Source organism: Podarcis cretensis, assembly GCF_951804945.1.
Source record: "Podarcis cretensis genome assembly, chromosome: 16".
NCBI classification, from domain to species: domain Eukaryota; kingdom Metazoa; phylum Chordata; class Lepidosauria; order Squamata; family Lacertidae; genus Podarcis; species Podarcis cretensis.
This window is the reverse complement of record NC_137186.1, coordinates 42,567,849-42,592,074: the sequence shown is the minus strand read 5'-3', so window position 1 is coordinate 42,592,074 and position 24,226 is coordinate 42,567,849. Positions and strand designations below refer to the sequence as shown.

At 52.7% G+C, this 24,226-nt stretch overlaps 1 protein-coding gene and 1 long non-coding RNA gene across 6 annotated transcripts in view; both read left to right on the top strand.

Annotated features, from left to right (window-relative positions):
• Positions 1–24,226, top strand: part of LOC307205453 — a 422,161-nt gene that overhangs the window by 335,395 nt on the left and 62,540 nt on the right. The gene's annotated exons all lie outside the window — the stretch shown is intronic.
• Positions 11,076–24,226, top strand: part of ZNRF3 (zinc and ring finger 3) — a 120,570-nt gene continuing 107,419 nt past the window's right edge. For all 5 annotated transcript variants that reach the window (XR_013834001.1, XR_013834002.1, XR_013834003.1 and 2 more), the window contains exon 1: positions 11,076–11,524. Coding sequence is in view for 2 of the 5 variants with exons in the window: in XM_079957757.1 (XP_079813883.1) it covers positions 11,279–11,524 (246 nt within the window). In the remaining 3 variants the exon portion in view is untranslated. The remainder of the gene's footprint in view (positions 11,525–24,226) is intronic.

The following is a 24,226-nucleotide window of genomic DNA, read 5'->3' as shown; positions in this document are numbered from 1 at the left end:
ATCAGATCCTGCCCTGGTCTCATGAGGCAGAGCGTTCCACCAGGCCGGAGCCAGAGTTGAAAAGGCCCTGGCTCTGGTTGAAGCCAATCTAACTTCCTTAGGGCCCGGGACCACTGGGGGGTTGCTATTTATGGACCTTGAGGCTCTCCGTGGGGCAGACCGGGAGAGCCAGTCCCGTAGGTACGAGGGTCCTAGCCCGTGAATTTATGTGTTTGTCTGTAATGTGGTTTGTATTCGTTTGCATCTTTAAATTGGTTAACATGGTTGCATTAGGGACGCAGGTGGCGCTGTGGGTTAAAGCCTCAGCGCCTAGGGCTTGCCGATCGAAAGGTCGGCGGTTCGAATCCCTGCGGCGGAGTGCGCTCCCGCTGCTCGGTCCCAGCGCCTGCCAACCTAGCAGTTCGAAAGCACCTCCGGGTGCAAGTAGATAAATAGGGACCGCTTACCAGTGGGAAGGTAAACGGCATTTCCGTGTGCGGCTCTGGCTCTGGCTCTGGCCAGAGCAGCGATGTCACGCTGGCCACGTGACCCGGAAGTGTCTCCGGACAGCGCTGGCCCCTGGCCTCTTAAGTGAGATGGGCGCACAACCCCAGAGTCTGTCAAGACTGGCCCGTACGGGCAGGGGTACCTTTACCTTTACCTTTTAACATGGTTGCATTGAGATATAGCTTTGTTTACACAGAGCATATGGCATACAACAATCACATAAAAATAAAAAACAAAAAACATGCAGATAAACGTTTCTGAATATATTAACAAAACTGTGTCAGTGTATATACCAAAATTATTAGTTATTACAGATATGAAATAATGTATTGCTTAGATTGGAGACCATAACTATAAGGTATTTTGTATCAATATCAATTATAATTTATAGGAATTTATAGGAAGTGGGGGAGGGATGAAAGAGAAAAAATTAAAATATGTACTTCATGCATGCCAGTACTTTGGTTACTGTTCTACCATATGCCTCAATATTTGTGTAATCAATAATGTGACACCAGATTGCATTAAAATTGTCATTTTTCTTTTGGCTTCTGTCAGGGAACTGCCATCGGAGCCAGAGGGAGAGGGAGGGCTCCAGAGGGATTACGGAGAGCGTCCCAGGAGGGAGAGAAGCAGCCCATCTATTGGGGAGGGAAATCAGCGTAGCACCAGTGGAGAAGGGGGGCAGATGGGGGAATCGGCGAGGTGGCTCCATGACTCCTCGCCGGAGACCAGCGGGGAGAGCACGGGTCCTCCGCTGCCCACACCCTCCCTGCGCAGAAGGCTTCCGCGCAGGGAGAGTAGACGGAGACTCGGCGTCAAAGAGCTTCTTTGCTGGAAGAAGTTCAAGAAACGCCCACTGACTGATTCTGCCAGCGACTGAGACAGCCATGGATGAGTGGCTGTCCGGACAGAGTAGGGTTCACCCAGGTGACTCAGCCAGGTGTGGCGACGACTTACGCACGAGCAACCCCTAGAACCATTACAGCAATCAGTCAGTCCCTTACGTTGCTTGTGCGCAGCCCCAGAGAGGCAGCACGATGAGCCGAACAGGGACAGCCGGAGAGACGGAGCAACCAGCTACAATGCAGAGTCTGGTAGAGAGGAACTGAGACTTGGAACAGCAAGTAGCTGTCCTGACGGCACGGCTGGACGAAAGACGGGCTCAGGATGCACAGGTCAGACCCACCCCCATCGCAAGGAAGGTACTGGGGCTGGTACAAAAGTTTGGTGGGAAGCCCCAGGACTACAATGCTTTCCGAACGGAAGTACAGTACGCTTTGGAACTGCAAAATGATGACTTTGCTGATGACGGGGAGAGGGTGGCTTACATTGTGGGGCATCTGCAGGATGGGGCACGCGAATGGATCAGGCCCCTAATGGCGATGCAAAATGATGCCTTGAAGGACCTTGTGCTGGTCCCGGGGGAAAGGTACCGTGATCATAGTCAGAGTTCACGCGATGAGAGGCAAGGTCCGAAACAGGGAGCCGGGCGGGGAACAGGAACGCTGGGAGGTCAGAAGCAGAAGGCTGGGCAGGGAACAGGAACGCTGGAAGGTCAGAAGCTGGGAGCCGGGCGGGAACAGGAGCGCTGGAAGATCAGAAGCAGGAGGCCGGGCAGGGTACAGGAACGCTGGAAGGTCAGGAACAGGAGGCCGAGCAGGGAACAGGAACACTGGAAGGTCTGAAGCCAACAACGACGTTGCTCCCGCAACCTGGGACCGGGCTGACTGACCTTTATCTTCTTCTAAGGCCAGGGGCGGTCCCGGCCCCCAGGAGCCCCGCCTCCTCTGGCCTTAAGGCGAGCACTCCTCCTGGGAGCAACCAGTTCCCTTTGCCTCTCTGCACTAAGCCTCTGTAGTTCAGGAGAGGCCGAAGGGTTACTGGGCCCCGGAGGAGGCTCACCTGTAGCCACTGAGTCCTCAAGCACCTCTGGGGCCAGAAGGGTTTCACCTGGTGCCTGCTCTTGAGGATCTGACACAGGTGCAGGCTCCTCAGAATCTAGGCCTTGCCCCAGTTCAGCCGGCCCTGGAGGCGGGGACTCCTGTGCAGGCTGGGATTCCTCTGGTTCAGCCTCTGAATCGGAATCCCAGGCCATCACAGACCTTAAGAAATTATTCCAGGCAATGGATGCGATGTACTCCAGCGAAGTGGAGCAAAGTGTGACTCGGCGGGAACTGATGGGGTGCAGGCAGGGGAGCCAGTCCGTCAGAGACTACTGGTTGCGTTTTGCGATGCTCATCCACTGGCTCGGGTGGGATCTGGACTCTGAACCGATACAAATGTTGTTTGAGGAGGGTCTGTCCCCAGCAGTGAAAGATGAGTTTTCCCGCGCACCCCGCCCACGGTCGATGGATGAGCTCACCAAGGCTGCGCTTGCTATTGGCGTACGCCCGGAAGCGCGGGCTCAGGAGAAGCGCGAAGGGAGAGGGGAATGTTGCCATGACTACTGCATTCCTGAGATACCGAGACAGCCTTCCCAGGCGGCGGAGCCAATGGAAATTGATGGCGCGCGCGCGAGAGAGGTTTCAAACTCCAGTGAAAGTCGCAAAAGGGAGGGAAAGGAGTGGAAAACTACCAAGAAGTGTTTCCTCTGTCAACGACCAGGACATTTTGCTAAGGTCTGCCCTCATAGAAAAGCCTGGCAAGGGATGGTGGGGGCTGCTGGCTGTGAGGAGAAGGGGGAGGAAGGGCAGGCGCAGGGAAACGACAACGCCTGGCTGCCAACCAGCAGGGGCAGCAGCCAGGCCAGCAACCAATAGAAGTGCCCCAGCCTGACCCTCCCAAGGCAGCTATAGCCATAGAAGTGGTGCTAGAACTCCCAAATGGGCACCCCGTCAAAGTTAAGGGGCTGCTGGATTCGGGCAGCTCATGTAATTTCTTCAGCAGGGACTTTGCTCTGGAGCACCAACTCCACCTGCTGCCCCTAGATTTTCCCTTGCAAGTGACCACCATCGATGGCAGGGAACTTCTGGGGGGGGAAGTGACACACCAGACCCCGCCAATGCGAACGAGGGTGTCCAGGCACATGGAGACCATTGCCTTTCACGTGGCCACACTGGCAGGACCCCCAATAATACTGGGGATTAGCTGGCTGGCACTGCATGATCCAGTAGTGTCATGGCATCAGTTGTCAGTCACCTTTGGGTCAGGTTACTGCTTAGAACACTGTCTGGGAGGGGACCCAAGAATGACGGTGGCCAGGGTGGCTGGGCTGGCCGTGGAACAAAGAGGGGAGGTGCCACCACAATATGCTGATCTGAAAGAAGTCTTCAGCGAGAAGGAGGCAGATAGACTACCCCCCCACAGGCCCTTTGATTGCCAAATCAACTTACTCCCAGGGGCTCAGCTGCCGGTGGGTAAGCTGTATGCCATGTCAGACCGGGAGATGCAGGAGTTGCGGCAATTTATTGACAAGAACCTGAAAAGGGGGTTCATAAGGGAATCAAAGGCGGTGGGGGGCAGTCCGGTGTTCTTTGCGGACAAAAAAGACACTAATCAGCCCAGGCTTGTAGTGGATTACCGGGCCCTGAACCTGGTGTCAGAACCCGTGACCTTCCCAATGCCCAGGATTGACGACATTTTAACACGGGTGAGGCACGGGAAAATTTTTACCAAGCTGGACCTCAGGGGAGCGTACAATTTGATTAGGATAAGGGAGGGGGACGAATGGAAAACTACCATGTTCACCCCCCTAGGGGCTTTTGAGTCATGCCATTTGGATTACAATTGGGCTCTGCCTGCTTTCAAGCATTCATGCACCACGTGTTGGGACCCCTGCTGTACAATAATTGCGTAGCCTTTTTGGATGACGTCTTAATCTATTCGGACAATGAGAAGCAACACGTCAGAGACGTCAGGGAAGTACTACAGAGACTGCAGAAGCACCAGTTGTGGGTCAAGCTGGAAAAATGTCAATTTCACGCCAGAGAGGTCGAGTTTCAGGGGTACAAGTTGTCAGACAAGGGCCTAGCTATGGACCCAAGCAAGGTGAAGGCAGTGCTGGAATGGAAGGCCCCCAAAACCCGGAAGGATGTACAGAGGTTCTTAGGATTCAGCAACTTCTACAGGAAGTTCATAAAGAACTTCGCTCACTTGACAGCGCCCATCACAGATTGTCTCAGTAGCAAAAAGAGGTTTGCGTGGACAGAAAGTGCCCAGCAATCCTTTGAAAGACTGAAGAAGGCGTTTGCTTCGGAGGAGCAGCTCCTGCACGTTGATCTGGAGAAGCCCATGAGACTGGAGACGGACGCATCCGACCGAGCCGTCGGAGCGGTCCTTTTGCAGCCCAGGGCCAAGCAGGGCTGGAGGCCGTGTGCCTTTTTCTCAAGGAAGCTAAGCAAGTCGGAGCAAAACTATACCGTGTATGACCGCGAACTGCTTGCGATCTATGCGGCTTTTCGGCAATGGAGACATCTGTTGATAGGGGCGCAGCACAAGATCCAGGTTTGTACTGACCACAAGAACTTGGAATACTGGCAGACCGTGCAAGTACTCAACCAGAGACAGATTCGATGGGCTCAGGAGTTCTCCAAGTTTTCCTTCGAGATACGATATGTGCCAGGAGAGGAAAACGTAAGAGCGGATGCTCTCTCCAGGAAGCCGGAGTACATGGAAGGAGAGGGACCGCCGGAGATCCGACATGTGTTTCCCGAGGACCGATGGGTGTGTGGGGGAGCATTGGTTGGGAAATGAGAACTGGCCGGGCTTACTAGAGACGATGCATTCGCTCAAGTGAAAATCAGGGAACTCCGGGATGGAAGGGAAGACCAGGGAGGGTTTGAGGAAAAAGAAGGGCTACTGTACTATAAGGGGGCACTGTATGTACCGGGGGAGACCTTGAGGGGGAAGGTACTCAAACAACTCCATTACAACCCAACAGCTGGGCACTTTGGACAGCACAAGACCATGCTGCTCGTCACCCGGCAGTTCTGGTGGCCAAAGGTGAGGGAATATGTACGGGAATATGTACGGGGGTGCGACCGATGCCAGAGGGCAAAGGGGGAGAGGGCTGCCCCCGCAGGGTTATTGGAACCCTTACCTACACCGGGGAGACCCTGGGAGGTGGTGTCCATTGATTTTATGACAGATTTGCCCAAGTCAAAGGGGAAGACAGCAGTCATGGTAGTGGTCGATCTACTGACCAAAATGTGCCATTTCATAGCTTGCTCACATGCGCTGACGGCAGATGAGACAGCCAGGTTGTTTGTGGATCACATCTTCAGGCTGCCTGGGGCTCCCTCGAGGGTCATCTCGGATTGTGGGAAACAATTTACTTCCCGGTTCTGGAGGAAGCTCATGAGCTTGCTACAGGTCGAGGTGGGCTTCTCGACGGCGAGGCACCCGGAGACCAACGGACAAGCAGAAAGAGCGAACAGTATACTCCAGCAATACCTACGCTGCTACGTCAGCGACAGACAGAACGATTGGGTAGAGAAACTAGTGTTGGCTGAATTTGTGTACAATAACGCTGAGCATGTGTCCACGGGAATGAGCCCGTTCATGGCCAATTATGGGTGTCACCCCAGGGCCTTCCCGGGGAGGGGGGAGGAAGGATGGAGTGTACCCGCGGCAGAGCAGTTTGTAGAAGAAATGGAGGCCTTGCACCAGCAACTCAAGATGAACTTGGAGCGGGCCAAGGAAGCTTACAAGAGGCAGGCGGACAAGCACCGTCGGGAGGGGGAGGCCATACGGGTGGGAGACCGGGTGTGGTTGTCAACCCAAGGGTTACCCCTAAAGGGAGGGTGCAAAAAGTTGCAGCCAAGGCGGCTGGGGCCTTTTGAGGTAACACAGCAGGTGAACCCCGTGGCATTCAAGTTCAAGTTGCCTGACAGCATGAAGATACATCCTGTGTTCCACCGGTCCCTACTTTCACCGTACAGGGAGGGGCGGGAATTTCCAGGGCGGGAGGGAGGAGTCACCACCCACCCGCAGGTAGAGGAGAGGGAACACCGCAACCAAGCCACGGAAATACTCAATTCAAGGTGGCGAGGTCGCCAGGTGGAGTACTTGGTAGCTTGGGAGGGAGAACCCAGATCAGAATACACGTGGGTCCCCGCTGAGTCAAAGAATGACGGCTATCTGGTGGGAGAATTCCACAGCTTGTTCCCGGATAAACCAAAACCACTAGCGAGATTCTGGGAGGAAGAATTTGGAACCACAGACAACGAAGAGGACTTTGTGGGTTTTCCTGCCTCCGAAGAGGAGGGAGGGGAGGTGTCAGAGGGAGAAGAATCAGACTGGGAGGTCTGAGCGGGTGGGAAGCTGATTTTGAATCCTCAGAGGATGGTGACAGCTCCTTCAGGGGATTCCCCGCATCGTCGGCCAAGGAAAGAGACGAGGTTGAATCGGAAAATCGTGTCGGGGGTGGAGGGGGTCCTGGGGGGGAGGTGGATGTCAGGGAACTGCCATCGGAGCCAGAGGGAGAGGGAGGGCTCCAGAGGGATTACAGAAAGCGTCCCAGGAGGGAGAGAAGCAGCCCATCTATTGGGGAGGGAAATCAGCGTAGCACCAGTGGAGAAGGGGGGCAGATGGGGGAATTGGCGAGGTGGCTCCATGACTCCTTGCCGGAGACCAGCGGGGAGAGCACGGGTCCTCCGCTGCCCACACCCTCCCTGCGCAGAAGGCTTCCGCACAGGGAGAGTAAGCGGAGACTAGGCGTCAAAGAGCTTCTTTGCTGGAAGAAGTTCAAGAAACGCCCACTGACGGATTCTGCCAGTGACTGAGACAGCCACGGGTGAGTGGCTGTCCGGACAGAATAGGGTTCACCCAGGTAACTCATCCCTGACCACTGGTCCTGTTAGCTAGGGATGATGGGAGTTGTAGTCCTAAAACATCCGGAGGGCCATTTGCCTATGCCTGCTCTAAATACAACTCAGGGCATGCAGCTCACCCACCGCAACACCACAGGAACCTATTTATCTAATCTGAAGACCATTTTAAAGACTACATTTAACATATCACTGGCCAAGCAACTCCATTTAGCTTTCACTATGAAGAAAAGTTTTGAAAGTGGGTGTCAGAAGGGAAAAACAAAGCAGCAGCTCAAAGGCCAGCTAAAACTTATGTAACAAAACTTGGCAGCTTCTTCATGAAAGCGAAGCCCTGGTCCACAGCCCCCACTCCACCTGCTGGGGTGGTTTATAGATAGGAATCAGAACACGACTAGTCCACATGAGACTGTCTTAAGAGCCTGAAACCACAGAAGGAAACAGACACGGCAAGCCCCTTGCTCAGGGGGAGGGGGAGAGACTGAGGGGGGAATGTCACCCTGGACCCAGAAAGGCCCCTCCATGTGTCAACATTTGAGCATCTGTGAGGGGCAGGGGCTCCTGCCTATGAACCCCAAGCTGACCCACCCAAAGTCAGGGATCCTCCTGCAAGTGGCTCTTCTTGAGACAGTGGGCCGGAAAATGCCTTGAGAAACATGGGCGTAGCCTGGATTTTTGTTGCGGGGTGCAGAACCTCAGTTAAGTATTTGATTTTTATTGATTTGGGGGGCAGCTGCCCCCTTGACTGCGCCCATGTTGTGAAGGGCCAGCTTCCAGCTATTCTGTGGCATTTGCAGTGGGAGTCCCATCCATTTGTGGCCAGGGATGGCACACCCGAGTTGGGCCATTTCAGAACAAGGGTTCAAATCTCCACTCTGAGGCATAAAGCTCACTGGGTGACCTTGAGCCAGTCCATCTCTCAATCTAACTTACTTCATGGAAAAACAGGGAAAGCGATAACCATGCCTGCTACTGAGCTCCTTGGAGGAACAAAGGTGGGATAGGACTTCATGAATTTTAAAATTAAAATTCTCCATGAATTTTAACAGGGAGAAATGTAAAGTATTGCACTTGGGCAAAAAAAATGAGAGGCACAAATACAAGATGGGTGACACCTGGCTTGAGAGCAGTACATGTGAAAAGGATCTAGGAGTCTTGGTTGACCACAAACTTGACATGAGCCAACAGTGTGACGCGGCAGCTAAAAAAGCCAATGCAATTCTGGGCTGCATCAATAGGAGTATAGCATCTAGATCAAGGGAAGTAATAGTGCCACTGTATTCTGCTCTGGTCAGACCTCACCTGGAGTACTGTGTCCAGTTCTGGGCACCACAGTTCAAGAAGGACACTGACAAACTGGAACGTGTCCAGAGGAGGGCAACCAAAATGGTCAAAGGCCTGGAAACGATGCCTTATGAGGAACGGCTAAGGGAGCTGGGCATGTTTAGCCTGGAGAAGAGGAGGTTAAGGGGTGATATGATAGCCATGTTCAAATATATAAAAGGATGTCACATAGAGGAGGGAGAAAGGTTGTTTCCTGCTGCTCCAGAGAAGCGGACACAGAGCAATGGTTCCAAACTACAAGAAAGAAGATTCCACCTAAACATTAGGAAGAATTTCCTGACAGTAAGAGCAGTTCGACAGTGGAATTTGCTGCTAAGGAGTGAGGTGGAGTCTCCTTCTTTGGAGGTCTTTAAGCAGAGGCTTGACAACCATATGTCAGGAGTGCTCTGATGGTGTTTCCTGCTTGGCAGGGGGTTGGACTCGATGGCTCTTGTGGTCTCTTCCAACTCTATAATTCTATGATTCTATTCTATGATTCTATGAGGACTTCCTGCTTCTTAATCCCATGCCATTTGGCTAGGAGTTACCTTGAATGGCATTTAGATTAAAATGCTTGCAACAAGTGAGAATTTGGCAGATCTTCTGGGGCCTGAGGCAGAGGACACAGAGCCACCTGGCCAAAGCCCCTTCCTTGATGGACCGCAGTGGGGGAAAGGGGGCAGGCACATTCTGGAAGAACAAGGCTGGGGGGTCCTTCTCACCTTCCAAAAATGAGCAAACATGATTAAAATAGTGCTCTCCATCAGCCTTTGGAGAGCAAAGGACAACAGCATTTTAAATAGGCCTGTGAGTTTGGCTTTTGCTGCCCTAAGAGAACGGCTGAACTTATCCTTCTTGATGGTTCTTCATGTTAAGTTTTTCCTTTTTGTACCTCAAGGGCCTTTTCAAAGGCTACATGGGAAGATATAAGCAGCATACCTACATAAAAAGAAAGAGTGAGGCAGCCACAGCAGGAACAGTCAGCTGCGCCAGGAACAGGGAGACTCCGGGTGCGTGGCGGACGCGTAAAACAGGAAGTTCCTTCCAGGCCAGAGGAAGAAAGGAAAACGGCCAGTCTAGGCCCCTTTTGGGGGAACTCGGTGGTGCTTTGGGCTGAGAAAGTGCCCAAGGGAGGTTGCTGTATGGAGACCCTCCTAGAGGAAGCCATATCCATCCACAGGCCAGGCAGGCTGGCTCTTTCTATTTCCCCTCCGGTGGCTGGAGAGGTGGAGGTCTCTTCTTGCAGGTAATAATAATAATAATAATTTTTATTTATACCCCGCCCTCCCCAGCCAAGGCCAGGCTCAGGGTGGCTAACAAGCAATAATAAAAACAAGTTGAATGAATACAACTTAAAAACAAGATTAAAATACAACATTAAAATATTGAAACATTAAAATATTAAAATGTAGCCTCATCGCAGGAGGAGAAGGAAAAGAAAAAAAAAGAGAGGGAGGGAATCAAATTGGCTCCAAGCCAAAGGCCAGGCGGAACAACTCTGTCTTACAGGCCCTGCGGAAAGAAATCAGATCCTGCCCTGGTCTCATGAGGCAGAGCGTTCCACCAGGCCGGAGCCAGAGTTGAAAAGGCCCTGGCTCTGGGTGAAGCCAATCTAACTTCCTTAGGGCCCGGGACCACTGGGGGGTTGCTATTTATGGACCTTGAGGCTCTCCGTGGGGCAGACCAGGAGAGGCGGTCCAGCAGGTAGGAGGATCCTAGGCACCTGCCCACCCTCATCTCTCCACTTCCTTGGCTGAGGACCAGCCAGGTAAAGGGGCGGGATCTGCAGTGGCCCCCTGGGCCACACTGAAGCCCCTGGGTGCCCCCCCCCCCGCCATGGGGGAATTAGGCCGGGGTGAAGTCTGGAGGATCCTCTTCTCCCAAGCTGGAAGCGCTGCAGATGCTGCCTTCTGACCCGAGATGCCTCCTCCTCAAGGGGCCAAGCAGCCACCCCAGGCGAGCTCGGTCCCCAGGTGGGAGCGCTGGAGGGGCCAGGGCTTAGCACCGGCCTCCCCCTGGCGCCCCCTTGCGGGGCTGGGGACGCTCCCAGGGGCGTCACGGGGGGCACCTGCCCCCCAAATCCTGGCTACGCCCCGGGACGGTCCCCGGGCTCCTCGCGAGGCCGCCTTCCCCGACGCTTCAGGAAAAGGCAGGCGAGCAAGGGACGCCCGAGACCCCGGGGAGCCGCCTGGCCGGCCTGGGGCTCCGGGCGCGCTCGGAGGCGGCTCGCTCTCTCTGAAGCAGCCGGCCCAGGCCGCAGCCGCGGCGGGGAGGGCTGCGCTGGCGAGCAGCGAGGCGGGCCGGAGGCGGAGATAACCCCGCGGTCCCCGTCACGTGGAGCGGATGAAAGGGAAGCGGCTCGGCAGGGCGGAGAAGGAGAGCGAGGCGGAGGGAGAGAGGGAGAGAGAGGGAAGGAAGGAAGGAAGGAAGGAAGGAGAGAGAGAGAGAGAGAGCCGCGAGGCGAGGGAGCCGCAGGACGGGAGGCCAGCCCAGCCCGGCCCGGCCACGAGCAGCAGGCGCCGCCGCCGCCGCGCTTTGGGGTCGGAGCCGCCGGCGCAGGCGGGCGGTCGGGCGGTCGGGCCAGCCGCAGCGGGAGCGATGCGTGGCCTCCACCGGGCGCCGCCTCCGCCGCCGCCTCCGCCGCCGCCGCCTCCTGCGCTGCTGCTGCCCGTGGTCGGCGCGGTGGGCCAGGCGGCGCGATGAGGCTTCTCGCGGGGCCGGCGCTTCCCTTCTCCCCGCCGGGGCTGCTGCTGCTTCTGGTGGCGCTGCTGGCGGCGGCCGCGACGAGGATGGCGGCGGCGGCGCTGGCCAAGGAGACGGCCTTCGTGGAGGTGGTGCTCTTCGAGTCCAGCCCCGGCGGCGACTACACCACCTACACCACGGGGCTGCAGGGCCGCTTCTCCCGCGCCGGGGCCACGCTCAGCGCCGAGGGCGAGATCGTGCAGGTGAGCCCGCGGCCGGCCGCGGAAAGGGGGCTCCGGGGCAGGCCGCGCTGGGCGGCCTTCCCGCGCGGGGAGGGGCCTCTGAGCATCTGCAGAGTGCCTGGTCCTGGCGGGCGCCGCGGGACTTGGGAAGGGGGCAGAGGGCTGCTGGCGGGGCTCCGGCCCGCCTGGTCGTCCTGCGACGGAGAACCGGCGGGCGCCGCGGAGGGGGCGGCAGGCGAGGGCTTGGCCGGCCGGGCTTGGGCAGGTGCTGCAGGTTCCTGGCGCTCGGCTGCTGCGCCCCGTCGCCTTGGCCTGCGAGCCGAGGGTGCTGCGCGGGACGCCTTGCGGGGGGCGGGGGGGACTTGCTAAGTTGGGGGGGGCATCCCAAACCCGCCTCGGAGCAGGGCGAAGAGGAAGGGGCTTTGCTGGGTGGACGGAGGCGCCCCAAGCAAGGTGGCTTTGGCTCTCAGCCTGAATCCCATAAGCATGCAGCGCCTGCGTGTTTTAATGAAAAATGCCTCATTCCTCCCGTTAGTTTCTAAACATGCTTTAGTGCTAACCTGCTAAACAGAGAGGCTTTGTCTCCCAAATCGAAGTGCCCGGCGAGAATTTTGTTGTCCAGGATGCCCTCCCCAAGCCAGTGCCTGCCAGATGTTTTGGACTTTAGCTCCCATCAGCCTCTGTTGGAGGTTGTAGTCCAAACATGTAGAAGGCTGTTTTACTCAAAAGCGCAACAGCAGCTCAGGTGTCAAAAGCGTACAGTACATGTTTCTAACTTTGCGGTTAATGAAGTCCAGCCAGTAGTGGCCCTGTTTTGGAGAGGGGGGAACCTGCCCCCCCCCCCCGGAATCTGGCCAGCCTGCAGAGAAGGAGTCTGTCTCATCCTGTCCTCTGCAAGCTGCTGGTGCTGTAGTGAATACTGCCAAGGGCCTTGTCAAGCAGCTACATAGGACTGAAAGTGTTGTGAGAACTCACATCTCTCTTAGCAGCTCTTGAAGGAATTGTGGGCACCTGCTCAGACGCGTCACGCATGTTGGACCTCTGCTGAAGTTCCCTTAGACATAGGAGGCCCTTGTTCAGCCATGTAGCTCTTCCGGCAAGGAAAAGGCAGGGGAAGCATCCATCTCCCAGGGCTGGGTCCCAAACTGGCTTTTGTTGTACTAAGGCAGGCATCCCCAAACTCGGCCCTCCAGCTGTTTCGGAACTACAGTTCCCATCATCCCTGATCACTGGTCCTGTTAGCTAGGGATGAACAGACTTGTAGTGCCAAAATATCTTGAGGGCCAAGTTTGGGGATGCCTGTACTAAGGGCTGCTCCAGACACTGTTTTATGGTGGGTGTATCTTGCAAGGTGTTACTGATGTTAGTGGTGGGTTTATTCTGCTTTCTTAGCTGCTCTGTACTGCTCTGCAGTAATGAAAACCTCCACAGAACAACATGAAGCAGTACCAGTATTTAGAATTATAAAGCCACCTCAAAGGTCACCCTGTTGATGAAAAAACACACGACTCCTGTCTCTCTGCTTCAAACCCTAACAAATGAGTTTTTTTGAATTTAGGCTCCCCTGTGGGTTTTCATTTGCATCTTAACTCTTTCTTCCTTTCCTCAGTTTAAGTGGGCCACTCACAGAAGCTGCTGCTATTACTTCTGGGCAGGCCGCTTGGGCACAACAGATGCTATATCTGTCATTTCCCCACACCCCCTTGATAGGATTGAGAGTTTCTGAGGGTTGGGAGTGTAGATTGGGGGAAGTTCCTGATCTTGACGTTCAATACAGCTGTGTGAGGATGCATTAGCTGATCTTCATTGAAGTGAAAAAACGGATCAGTACATAACTATGGGCATCCTTAATGCAAAGCCTTGTTCTTAGCCACTCAGTGTGCAATCCAGTGCATCTGAACTCTGAAGTCAGTCCCATTCAGTTACATTCTAGTTCGAGTGTCCATGTCTAAATAATTCTAGCCAGCTGTGTTGAAGGAGCACAATAAAGGTAAAGGGGACCCCTGACCATTAGGTCCAGTCATGACTGACTCTGGGGTTGCGGCACTCATCTCGCTTTATTGGCTGAGGGAGCCGGCGTACAGCTTCCGGGTCACGTGGCCAGCATGACTAAGCTGCTTCTGGTGAACCAGAGCAGCACACGGAAACGCCCTTTACCTTCCCACCAGAGCGGTACCTATTTATCTACTTGCACTTTTTGTGCTTTCGAACTGCTAGGTTGGCAGGAGCAGGGACCAAGCAACGAGAGCTCACCCTGTCGTGGGGATTCGAACCGCTGACCTTCTGATCGGCAAGTCCAAGGCTCTGGTTTAACCCACAGGGCCACCTGTGTCCCTGCCACATTATTGGGGTCTGAATAGGCCAAGAAAAGTGGGACAAAAATAAACCAGAACATTTGCAGCAGAGTGGCTGCCTTGAACCTTTTATAGGTGCAGCCAGCTTTGAAAGTGGGGCAGCATATGACTGCCCCAATAGTACAGATAATCATGAATGTGCAATAAAAAGCAATGGAGGAGGGTTGTCTTCCAGGTGGGCCCAAAATGTCATCTTCTCTTCTCGCTGCTGAAGCTTGAGTGAGATGAGCGTAGCTGCCTGCCTGAGGTGTCTTACTCACTCCTCCTGTATGTGTCAAAGGAAACCCTTGACTCTTCCTGGCAGGCAGGCAGGCAGGCAGGCAGGCAGGCAAGTGGCGAGGAAATGATGCTGGGCAGCACGGCTGTGCAAGTGACAAGGAGGCTGGGTGTGGCCCCTGGTTTTGGCAGCTCTTTGGGCTGCATGGAGCGTCTGCTTCCCCCACGGTGTACACGTCTTCCAGTTTTGAGGCTAGGTTCTTGGCGGGGAAGCCTTGGCCATCTGTGAGGGGGGCAGGAGTTCACCTGCTCAGCCTGAATTGCAGCCTGTGGCGTGGTGTGTGAAGCACCTTAGGAGTCCTGGCACAGAGCATGTTGACTGTGCAAGTGGCAGAGTGCAGAATTGCTGCTCTGGGGGGATGTCTGTGCTTCTTGGGTCAGACCAATTACTTCCAGGGTTTGTCATTGGTGTGCCTCAGATGTGGGTTGTGCATATCTGAAGAGGAGGATAAACCATGGCGGCAAAACCTTTAAGCTTCTTGCAACTCCCAGGTTGATACTTTTGTTTTAGGAATCTGTTTTCAAGCAATTATTTAGAAATGTTGGTGCAACCTCCTTCAATGCTGCCTTAGTTTGCCATTTGCAAGTCTTGATCACAGGCTGCTATGGCAGTATATGAGGATTGTTGCCTGTTGGATGACAGCTGGGGAGCCTCTGATGTGGAAACCTCTGTGCCCTGTTTTTCTGCACACTGATGGTTGGTCCTGCAAAGTCCGGCATAGCACCTCTATGCTCAGTAGCCCTTGAGCAGGAATTTTCCTGTTCTGCTGGGAATTCTGCAGCTTAAGTTTGGCTTACAAGAGCAGTTAAGTGTGAGTGAGGTCTACCGGTATTGACATAAGCATGGTGAAAAAGATGCTCCTGAAGAGCTAGATCCTCTCTTGGGTGCAGAGTTGTGCATTCTGCCACAGTGTGGCTTTGTCTAAGGTGATGCCTTACTCAGAGGCCAGTGCTGGAAAACGGGCTCAGCTGCAGAGTGCTGCCTATGTTTCTAGTTTTGCAGCAGACATTGGGGCTGGCTGGACTTGATGCTTTGTTTTGGAGAGAGGGAACCAACTGACTGGCCTACCTGCAGATGTCTGTGGCTTTGCATGCCAGGATGCCTGTACACTCCAGGTCTTTCTGTCTCGCTTTTAACTAGAAAAAGGAAGTGATACTTTGATACTTTGGCACTGTTGGTGCTGCATTTCTGATGATCAGCAAATCTGCGAGCTGCTCCTCTTGGGACCAGCCATGGCTTGGTCCAGAGGTGGCCCTTACAGCCAGAGCAGCAGAGGAAGAAAGCATAAGGGGGAGATTCTTTACCAGCCTCCTGGTTCACTGAACTGGACTTATAAACTCCCAAAGCTGGCCCATTGCTTTTTTCATCCAGTCCCTCCACCACCATCAGGCAAAAAGAGGAGAGCTGCAGTGTGGGAAGAAGAGGGTGTGATAAATGGTTGAAGAGGGTGAGCTGGTTTGACCACCTGGCCTCCTGAATTGCATTTACGGTACCAGTCTGACCTCAGCACTTGCCTTTTTGGTTTATCCAGGTTGAAAGGAATAGGCACCTGCGAACTGAACTCTCTTCATTTTCATCCTTCTGGACCGTCTTGAGGGGTTGGGAGCTGGGGGCACTGTCATACAGTGGTTCCACTCCTTCCTCCTGGGCCGTGTTCAGAAAGTGGTGGTGGGGGATGAGTGTTCAGACCCCTGGGCTCCCACTTGTGGGGTGCCTCAGGGTTCTGTCCTCTCCCCCATGCTTTTCAACATTTACATGCAGCCGCTGGGAGAGATCATCAGGGGGTTTGGGCTGGGTGTTCATCAGTATGCGGATGATACCCAGCTCTACCTCTCTTTTAAATCAGAACCAGTGAAGGCGGTGAAGGTCCTGTGTGAGTGTCTGGAGGCGGTTGGAGGATGGATGGCGGCTAACAGATTGAGGTTGAATCCTGACAAGACAGAAGTACTGTTTTGGGGAGACAGGATGCGGGCAGGTGTGGAGGATTCCCTGGTCCTGAATGGGGTAACTGTGCCCCTGAAGGACCAGGTGCGCAGCCTGGGAGTCATTTTGGACTCACAGCTTTCCATGGAGGCACAGGTCAAATCTGTGTCCAGGGCAGCTGTTTACCAGCTCCATCTGGTACGCAGGCTGAGACCCTATCTGCCTGCGGACTGTCTCGCCAGAGTGGTGCATGCTCTGGTTATCTCCCGCTTGGACTACTGCAATGCGCTCTACGTGGGGCTACCTTTGAAGGTGACTCGGAAACTACAACTAATCCAGAATGCGGTAGGTAGACTGGTGACTGGGAGCAGCTGCCGAGACCTATATTGGCTTCCAGTACGTTTCCGAGCACAATTCAAAGTGTTGGTGCTGACCTTTAAAGCACTAAACAGCCTCGGTCCAGTATACCTGAAGGAGCGTCTCCACCCCCATCGTTCTGCCCGGACGCTGAGGTCCAGCGCCGAGGGCCTTCTGGCGGTTCCCTCATTGCGAGAAGCAAAGCTACAGGGAACCAGGCAGAGGGCCTTCTCGGTAGTGGCGCCTGCCCTGTGGAACGCCCTTCCAGCAGATGTCAAAGCGATAAACAACTACCTGACATTCAGAAGACATCTTAAGGCAGCCCTGTTCAGGGAAGTTTTTAATCTGTGATATTTTACTGTATTTTTGGTTTCCATGGAAGCCGCCCAGAGTGGCTGGGGAGGCCCAGCCAGATGGGCGGCGTATAAATAATTAATAATAATAATAGTAATAGTAATAATAATAATGTGGCGGCTCTTGAGGTCTGGTGGTGTAACAGATTCTCGGTCTCTGCTTTGCAGTGACATCCATCCCTTGTGTCTCCAGATGCCCCTTCCCAGGACAGCCATGGCTTCCTGCTTTGATAGGGGGTCCTGCAGCGCTGCAGCTACCTGGCTGAGAGGCCATACGGCTGCTGTGGCTGCTTCACCTTCTGACTTGGAAGGGGTCTGCTGGAGCCTGGAAAATTGCTAGTGCCTCCTCCTCTGCGAAGCCCTGAGGCTGCCTTGAAAGAGTTAAGTTTCTAATAACTTGCGTATAAGCTATTTAATATCCTTATTAAAACTCATCTGCTGGTGGTGAAATTCTTTTTCCACTTTCCTTTTTTCCTTTTGGTGAATGCAGCTTCTTGGGGCGCTGATCCTCTCTCTGCCTCAGATCAGAGGCTCGCATGTTGCAGCCGGCCGTGCTAGAGGCTAGTTCCTATCTGTGTGACAGCATTTTTAATTTAACAGGACCGGCTTTGATCTTGCATATTTATAGGCAGCTTCAGATCACTCCAGCTTGCACTTCTTTATACTGAAACTGAAGTTCTTCCTTTCATCTTGTATCCTTTGTGGACGTGCTGTTTATTTTGGGCACTGTGGAAAATGGGAAGGGGGGGGGGAGGAATAAAATGAGGCAAGAGGCCTCTTGGGAGCTGCAGCCCCCTCCCCTCCCTGCCTGCCTGCAAGTGGAACTGTAGTCCTGTGTGAACACCATGTTGCTGGTTAGCCTGATCTGAGTTGTACCAACTTCAGTGCTTGAAGCTGGTCCAACATTTTGCTGGCCACTCCCCAAGTCAGAACGACTCAGGGTGAACACGAAGCAAGGCAGGGGGGTGGAGTGGGTGGGAGGAGGGCTGAGGGTGTTTGTGTGAGGGGAGTTGGATGCCTGAACGTTGGGGGAATCCCAGGGAGGGCCAGCCCTAGCAACACCACAGGAGAAATGCTGATGGCGCTGGAAACTGCCCCAGCTGTGGTGTGCCCCAACTAAAGGAGAGGGAGGGTGAGAGACATGCCCCCTCCATATGAGTCTCTCTTTAGAAAAGGTATCTAAGAAGTTTAATCAAACTAAACTAATTGCAAAGTCTAGAAAGAAAGGCAAGTAAAGGGGAGAGACAGGATTGTTGTTGTTGTTGTTGTTGTTTAGTCGTTTAGTCATGTCCGACTCTTCATGACCCCCTGGACCAGAGCACTGCCTCCCGCAGTTTAGTCAAACTCATGCTGGTAGCTTCGAGAACACTGTCCAACCATCTCATCCTCTGTCGTCCCCTTCTACTTGTGCCCTCCATCTTTCCCAACATCAGGGTCTTTTCCAGGGAGTCTTCTCTTCTCATGAGGTGGCCAAAGTATTGGAGCCTCAGCTTCACAATCTGTCCTTCCAGTGAGCAGTCAGGGCTGATTTCCTTCAGAATGGATAGGTTTGATCTTCTTGCAGTCCATGGGACTCTCAAGAGTCTCCTCCAGCACCATAATTTAAAAGCATCAGTTCTTCGGCGATCAGCCTTCTTTATGGTCCAGCTCTCACTTCCATACATCACTACTGGGAAAACCATGGCTTTAAGTATACGGACCTTTGTTGGCAAGGTGATGTCTCTGCTTTTTAATATGCTGTCTAGGTTTGTCATTGCTTTTCTCCCCAGAAGCAGGCGACTTTTAGTTTCGTGGCTGCTGTCACCATCTGCAGTGATCATGGAGCCCAAGAAAGTAAAATCTCTCACTGCCTCCATTTCTTCCCTTTCTATTTGCCAGAAGGTGATGGGACCAGTGGCCATGATCTTCGTTTTTTTGATGTTGAGCTTCAAATCATATTTTGCGCTCTCCTCTTTCACCCTACCGGGACGCAGGTGGCACCGGGACGCAGGTGGCGCTGTGGGTTAAAGCCTCAGCGCCTAGGGCTTGCCGATCGCATGGTCAGCGGTTCGAATCCCTGCGGCGGGGTGCGCTCCCGCTGCTTGGTCCCAGCGCCTGCCAACCTAGCAGTTCGAAAGCACCTCCGGGTGCAAGTAGATAAATAGGGACCGCTTACCAGCGGGAAGGTAAACGGCGTTTCCGTGTGCGGCTCTGGCTCTGGCTCTGGCCAGAGCAGCGATGTCACGCTGGCCACGTGACCCGGAAGTGTCTCCGGACAGCGCTGGCCCCTGGCCTCTTAAGTGAGATGGGCGCACAACCCCAGAGTCTGTCAAGACTGGCCCGTACGGGCAGGGGTACCTTTACCTTTACCTTTCACCCTCATTAGAAAGTTCTTTAATTCCTCCTCACTTTCTGCCATCAAGGTTGTGTCATCTGCATATCTGAAGAGACAGGATAGAGGGGTGTGAAAAATTATGCAAGTTTGAAGAAGCACCCCCCCCAGCCTGCCCTCTCTCATCATACTAGAACCCAGTGGGGTCATCCAGTGAAGCCGGGATATTCCAGACAGACAAAGACAAGTATTTGACTCCATATTTTCCTCACCTGGTGTCTCCCAGAAGCATTGGACTACAGTGTCCCAAAACCCTGACCATTTGCCATGCTGGCTGGGGCCACCGGCAGTTGCATTCCAAGACATTTGGAGGTCATCTGGTTGGGGCTGGATGGCATAGTTAAATTATTATTATTAATTTCATTTATTAATCACTTCCTTTGTTGTTTAGTTGTGTCCGACTCTTTGCGACCCCATGGACCAGAGCACGCCAGTCTTCCACTGCCTCCCGCAGTTTGGTCAAACTCATGCTGGTAGCTTCGAGAACACTGTCCAACCATCTCGTCCTCTGTCGTCCCCTTCTCCTTGTGCCCTCCATCTTTCCCAACATCAGGGTCTTTTCCAGGGAGTCTTCTCCTCATGAGGTGGCCAAAGTATTGGAGCCTCAGCTTCAGGATCTGTCCTTCCAGTGAGCAGTCAGGGCTGATTTCCTTCAGAATGGATAGGTTTGATCTTCTTGCAGTCCATGGGACTCTCAAGAGTCTCCTCCAGCACCATAATTCAAAAGCATCAATTCTTCGGCGATCAGCCTTCTTTATGGTCCAGCTCTCACTTCCATACATCACTACTGGGAAAACCATGGCTTTAAGTATACGGACCTTTGTTGGCAAGGTGATATCTCTGCTTTTGAAGATGCTGTCTAGGTTTGTCATTGCTTTTCTCCCAAGAAGCAGGCGTCTAGTGTTCAAAACTCCCTTTGTTCTAGGTGCATTTTGCGACAGGGAATTTCATTAGCGCAAGTAGTTTCTGAGCTCTGGGAGCAGTACTGCACCTAAGATTTCAGATTAAAACTGCAAAGTGGAAGGAGGACCTTTTTCTGCTTCTCCACTTCCAGCTACTCTCTGAAGACTGGAGAAGAAACCCTCTTTAGAATATTAGGGGGGCGGGCAGGGGAAAGACTAGACCAGGGGTCACCATACTTTTTCAGCAGGGGGCCGGTCCACTGTCCCTCAAACCTTGTGGGGGGCCGGACTATATTTTGGGTGGGCAGAAATGAACAAATTCCTATGCCACACAAATAACCCAGAGATGCATTTTAAATAAAAGGACACATTCTACTCAAGTAAAAACATGCTGATTCCTGGACCGTCCGTGGGCCGGATTTAGAAGGTAATTGGGCCGGATCCAGCCCCCAGGCCTTAGTTTGCCTACCCATGGACTAGACCATGTGAAAAATGAACGTAATATTTTAGCTGCAATTCATTCATTTTCAACTTTGAATTCTTGTTATAAAAAGCCATTCCATTGTTGCACCCATAACCTAGTTTAAGGTGCATTTAGCTCTTAGCTTTCCTATCTCAGTTTCTAACACTGCTTCCTGTGTAGCACCACAAAGTGATTTCACACACAATAAAACAATTGCATAAATAAATATATATATATATATATATATATATATATATATATATATATATTAAAAAACAGTTAGATATATAAAAAACAGTTAGAACCATTTCAATGCCAATAGCAGGTGGGATAGAAATCTCCACTTGGAAGGTTTCAACAGGCACCAATCAGGCGATTGAGATGGTGTCTGCCTGATTTGTAAAGGGAGGGAATTCCAAAGCATGGGTGCCACCACACTAGGGGCCCCGTGATGCTGTACAGCAGAAGGGAGCTTCTGAGGAGATGGTCTCTGCAGGAATTCCTTGGCATGAGACCATCTTTCACTGTATTGTAGGACTTTCCCCACCAGTACTCTAGCACCTAAAACTTAGCCCAGCAGCTAATTGGCAGCCGGCACAATTCTTTCAGTTGACCAGCTGCATTTTGCACTAGACCACAGAGTGCATTGCAGTAATCCAACCTGCAGGTCACCAGTGCATAGACAGCTGTGTTTAATTAGGTTTTCCCAGTCTAGAAATGACCCTATCCATCTTGCCACCTGAAGCTGGTCCTAGCCACTGAGTGAGGTCACCTGTGTCTCTTATGATGGACATGGATCCAGGGGCATGCACAGACTGTGGATCTCCTCTTTCAGGGGCTGTATGACTCCAAACAAAGCAGGCAATTGACCCATCATCTAGACTTTGGAACCTGCAGCACCTCCATATTGCAGGATTCAGAGCTGGCTTCTTCGCCTTCATTAAGTCCAGGCACTGTGGGATTTTCTTCTGCAAAATGTGGCACTGGCACCTACTTAGAGAGAATTAGCTTTATCTTCCATGAATTTGTTTATCAGTGTTTTACTAGCCATGATGGCTGTATCCTATCTCCAGCATATCAGAGGCGGTGTGGCTCTCAATACTTGTTGCTGGAAGAGGGTGCTGTTGTGATTAGGCTCTGTTTGTAGGATTCTCAGAGGTATTTGTTTGGCCACTGGAGAGCAGGAAGTTGGACCAGGTGAATGTTTAGCCTGGTCCAGCAGCCAGGCTCTCATGGAGGTATTGGCAGTCCTGATGCTGGGCTGGGGTGGTGGTGGTTACATAGCCCTCCTTACCTGCAGAAGGTGATCTCCCTTTCCTCAGCCAGCTGCTGCTGCTGCTGCTTCAGCTCCAGGAGGGGCAATTTCCCCTTTTACTTTATTTTATTTACAGTCTTTTCCACTCTTCAGTCAGCAGGTTCTGAGAGCAACCCATGTTTGACTAATTTACAAAAAATACACTGAAACTCTTTCAGGCTGATAGATCTAAAAGTGTTGGGCAAATAAAAAGATCTTGACCACCAGGTCCCAACAGAAAACTGGTGTAGCATGAGAGGAGCTTCACAGGGGACAGAGCCCAAAGATTGGTGGGCCTCTTCTCTAGTTCCTGTCTGCCCTGCTTCTGATCTGAGAGAGACTTGGGAAAGGCCTTGGAGGCTGATCTTGATGCTCAGGGAAGTAGAGAATGTCATTCTATAAGGGCACAAGTGTGTTCTACTGGTGAAGTGGAAAATAATTGTAATTCTAAGAAATTAGAAGGTAGCAGTGAAAGAGAGAGGACCTTCCCCAGAGGTGAAGCACGGGAGATAGAAAAGTGAGCTTTTGCATTAGCAATCCTGTCCAGATTAGTCCTCCACACCAGGTAAGACAGTTGTGCTAAACTCACCTGTAATGGGTTCACAATTCACCTTGTAATTCAGCAGCCTTGATGTGCTCTAAAACAGCACTGACAAGTAGGAGGAAGGGCAGTGATGAGGAAAACTCAGGACAGCTTGGCTTGGCAGGAATGTTGCCTGGATTCTCCATAATATGTGAGTAAGTTGTGTCAGTAACAGGGGCGGGGACGGAGGGCTATTGTGGCAGGCTCATTTTGAGTTCTTGTGGAATAACCATGGTATGGGCAGCCAAGAATAAACACTGCAGTTAAAAACAGAGCATATCGCACATAACCACTTTTAATTTCCTGCTTTCCCTGACATTTGAAGCCAAATGCCACTTCTGGAACAGCCAGGCTGTGTCTGAGCAGAGAGCACTTCGAAATGCGTGTAACTGGGAGTTGCATTGAGGCTACTGAGAATTGCATGGAGAGTGAGGCCAGAGTGTCTGGTTGTGGAGGGAGTGGGCAGGAGGACCAGGGACCAGGAAAAGGCATTGGGGCTGGATGGGTGGGGGCGGTATTAGGTTAGCGTGTGGAATGTTATAGCAGAACATTAAGCCACAGCTGTGTATGGAAATCAGGCACAACATGAATAGCCTGTGGACAACTCAAGGACATGGAAATTCCCTTGCCTTGCCTTTGCAGAAAAGGTGGCAGAGAGGCATACAACACTCTTTCCACCATAGGTGTGCTGTGCTGTGGTCTTGGGTGGTTCAGCGGCCACCACTCCAGATCACCCACATGTTCCATTCTTGTTCCGATGATGGTACAGTGGGACCTGGTCATGCAACGGTGGCAGATGCAGACGTTGGGGACTGTCCTTGGATACTGCAGATGCCTTACTGAGAGCTTTGTGGGTGACTCCCCCCCTTCTTTCTCTCTCTCTATCCCCACAACTCTCTCTGTTCCCTAAGGACATTGAAGATGGCTTCCAGGACTCTGCAAGTGGTCTTGTCGAGGCTTCTGAGAGCTGCTTTCGGTCCTAATCCAAATCGGAGTGCCTGAACCTGAGTCAAGGGTTTGTGATGCTAAGGAAATATTTGCTGTCCTCCTAACTGGCTGCTGGTGACTTATGAGTAGGCACACTTCTAGTAAACAGATCCTTGGCTCCCAGTTTAGCCAGCATTGGGTTGCGCTGCCTGGGAAGCTGAAGCATCCTTTATAGTAGAGTTTCATTACTGCTCTGATGATACAATTTGGAATTTGATCATTGTAAGTTGACTCCCAGAAGAAATGAGCCCTGCAGCAGCAGCAGCAGCAGCAGCAGTCTTGGCTGCCAGTTGCAGAGTCTTGGATATGTGTCAGATGTCTCCTAAAAAGACAGACCCCTGGCCCAGATTGATGGGTGTTGTGCTGAGAGATGCCCCTTATCCTGAGCCAAGGAGGGGAAGGACAGGGGTGGTCAGGGCAATCCCTTTCCTACTGACACTTTCTCTGCTGCAAGGCAGAGAAGGGCAGCTACTGAGGACAGATCAAGCATGTCCTGACAGGCAGGTGAGCCTCCAAAAGCCACAGAGTTCAAGATCCCTGGTCCTGGGTAGGAACGCAGCACTTGCACACATCATTTTCTCTCTGGGGGAGTGCAACAGGCTTCTGCTTTCCTCAGCTGCCCACCTCCTCCTTTCTTCTGGGAGCTTTCACACATGACCCATTTTTTGTCTAAGTTGTGGGGGGAAAGAACAAGTTGGACAGCTGTGGGTGAAGGTCGTGTACAACTCCATTTGAAGCCATGTGCTGAAGTTGATTCCTAAGATGTGTACTCACAAATATGTGATATGGTGCCTGTATTCCCCTCCCCTCACACCCTACACCAATTAAGCTGTGTGTGTGAAGCCATCCTAATCAGAGA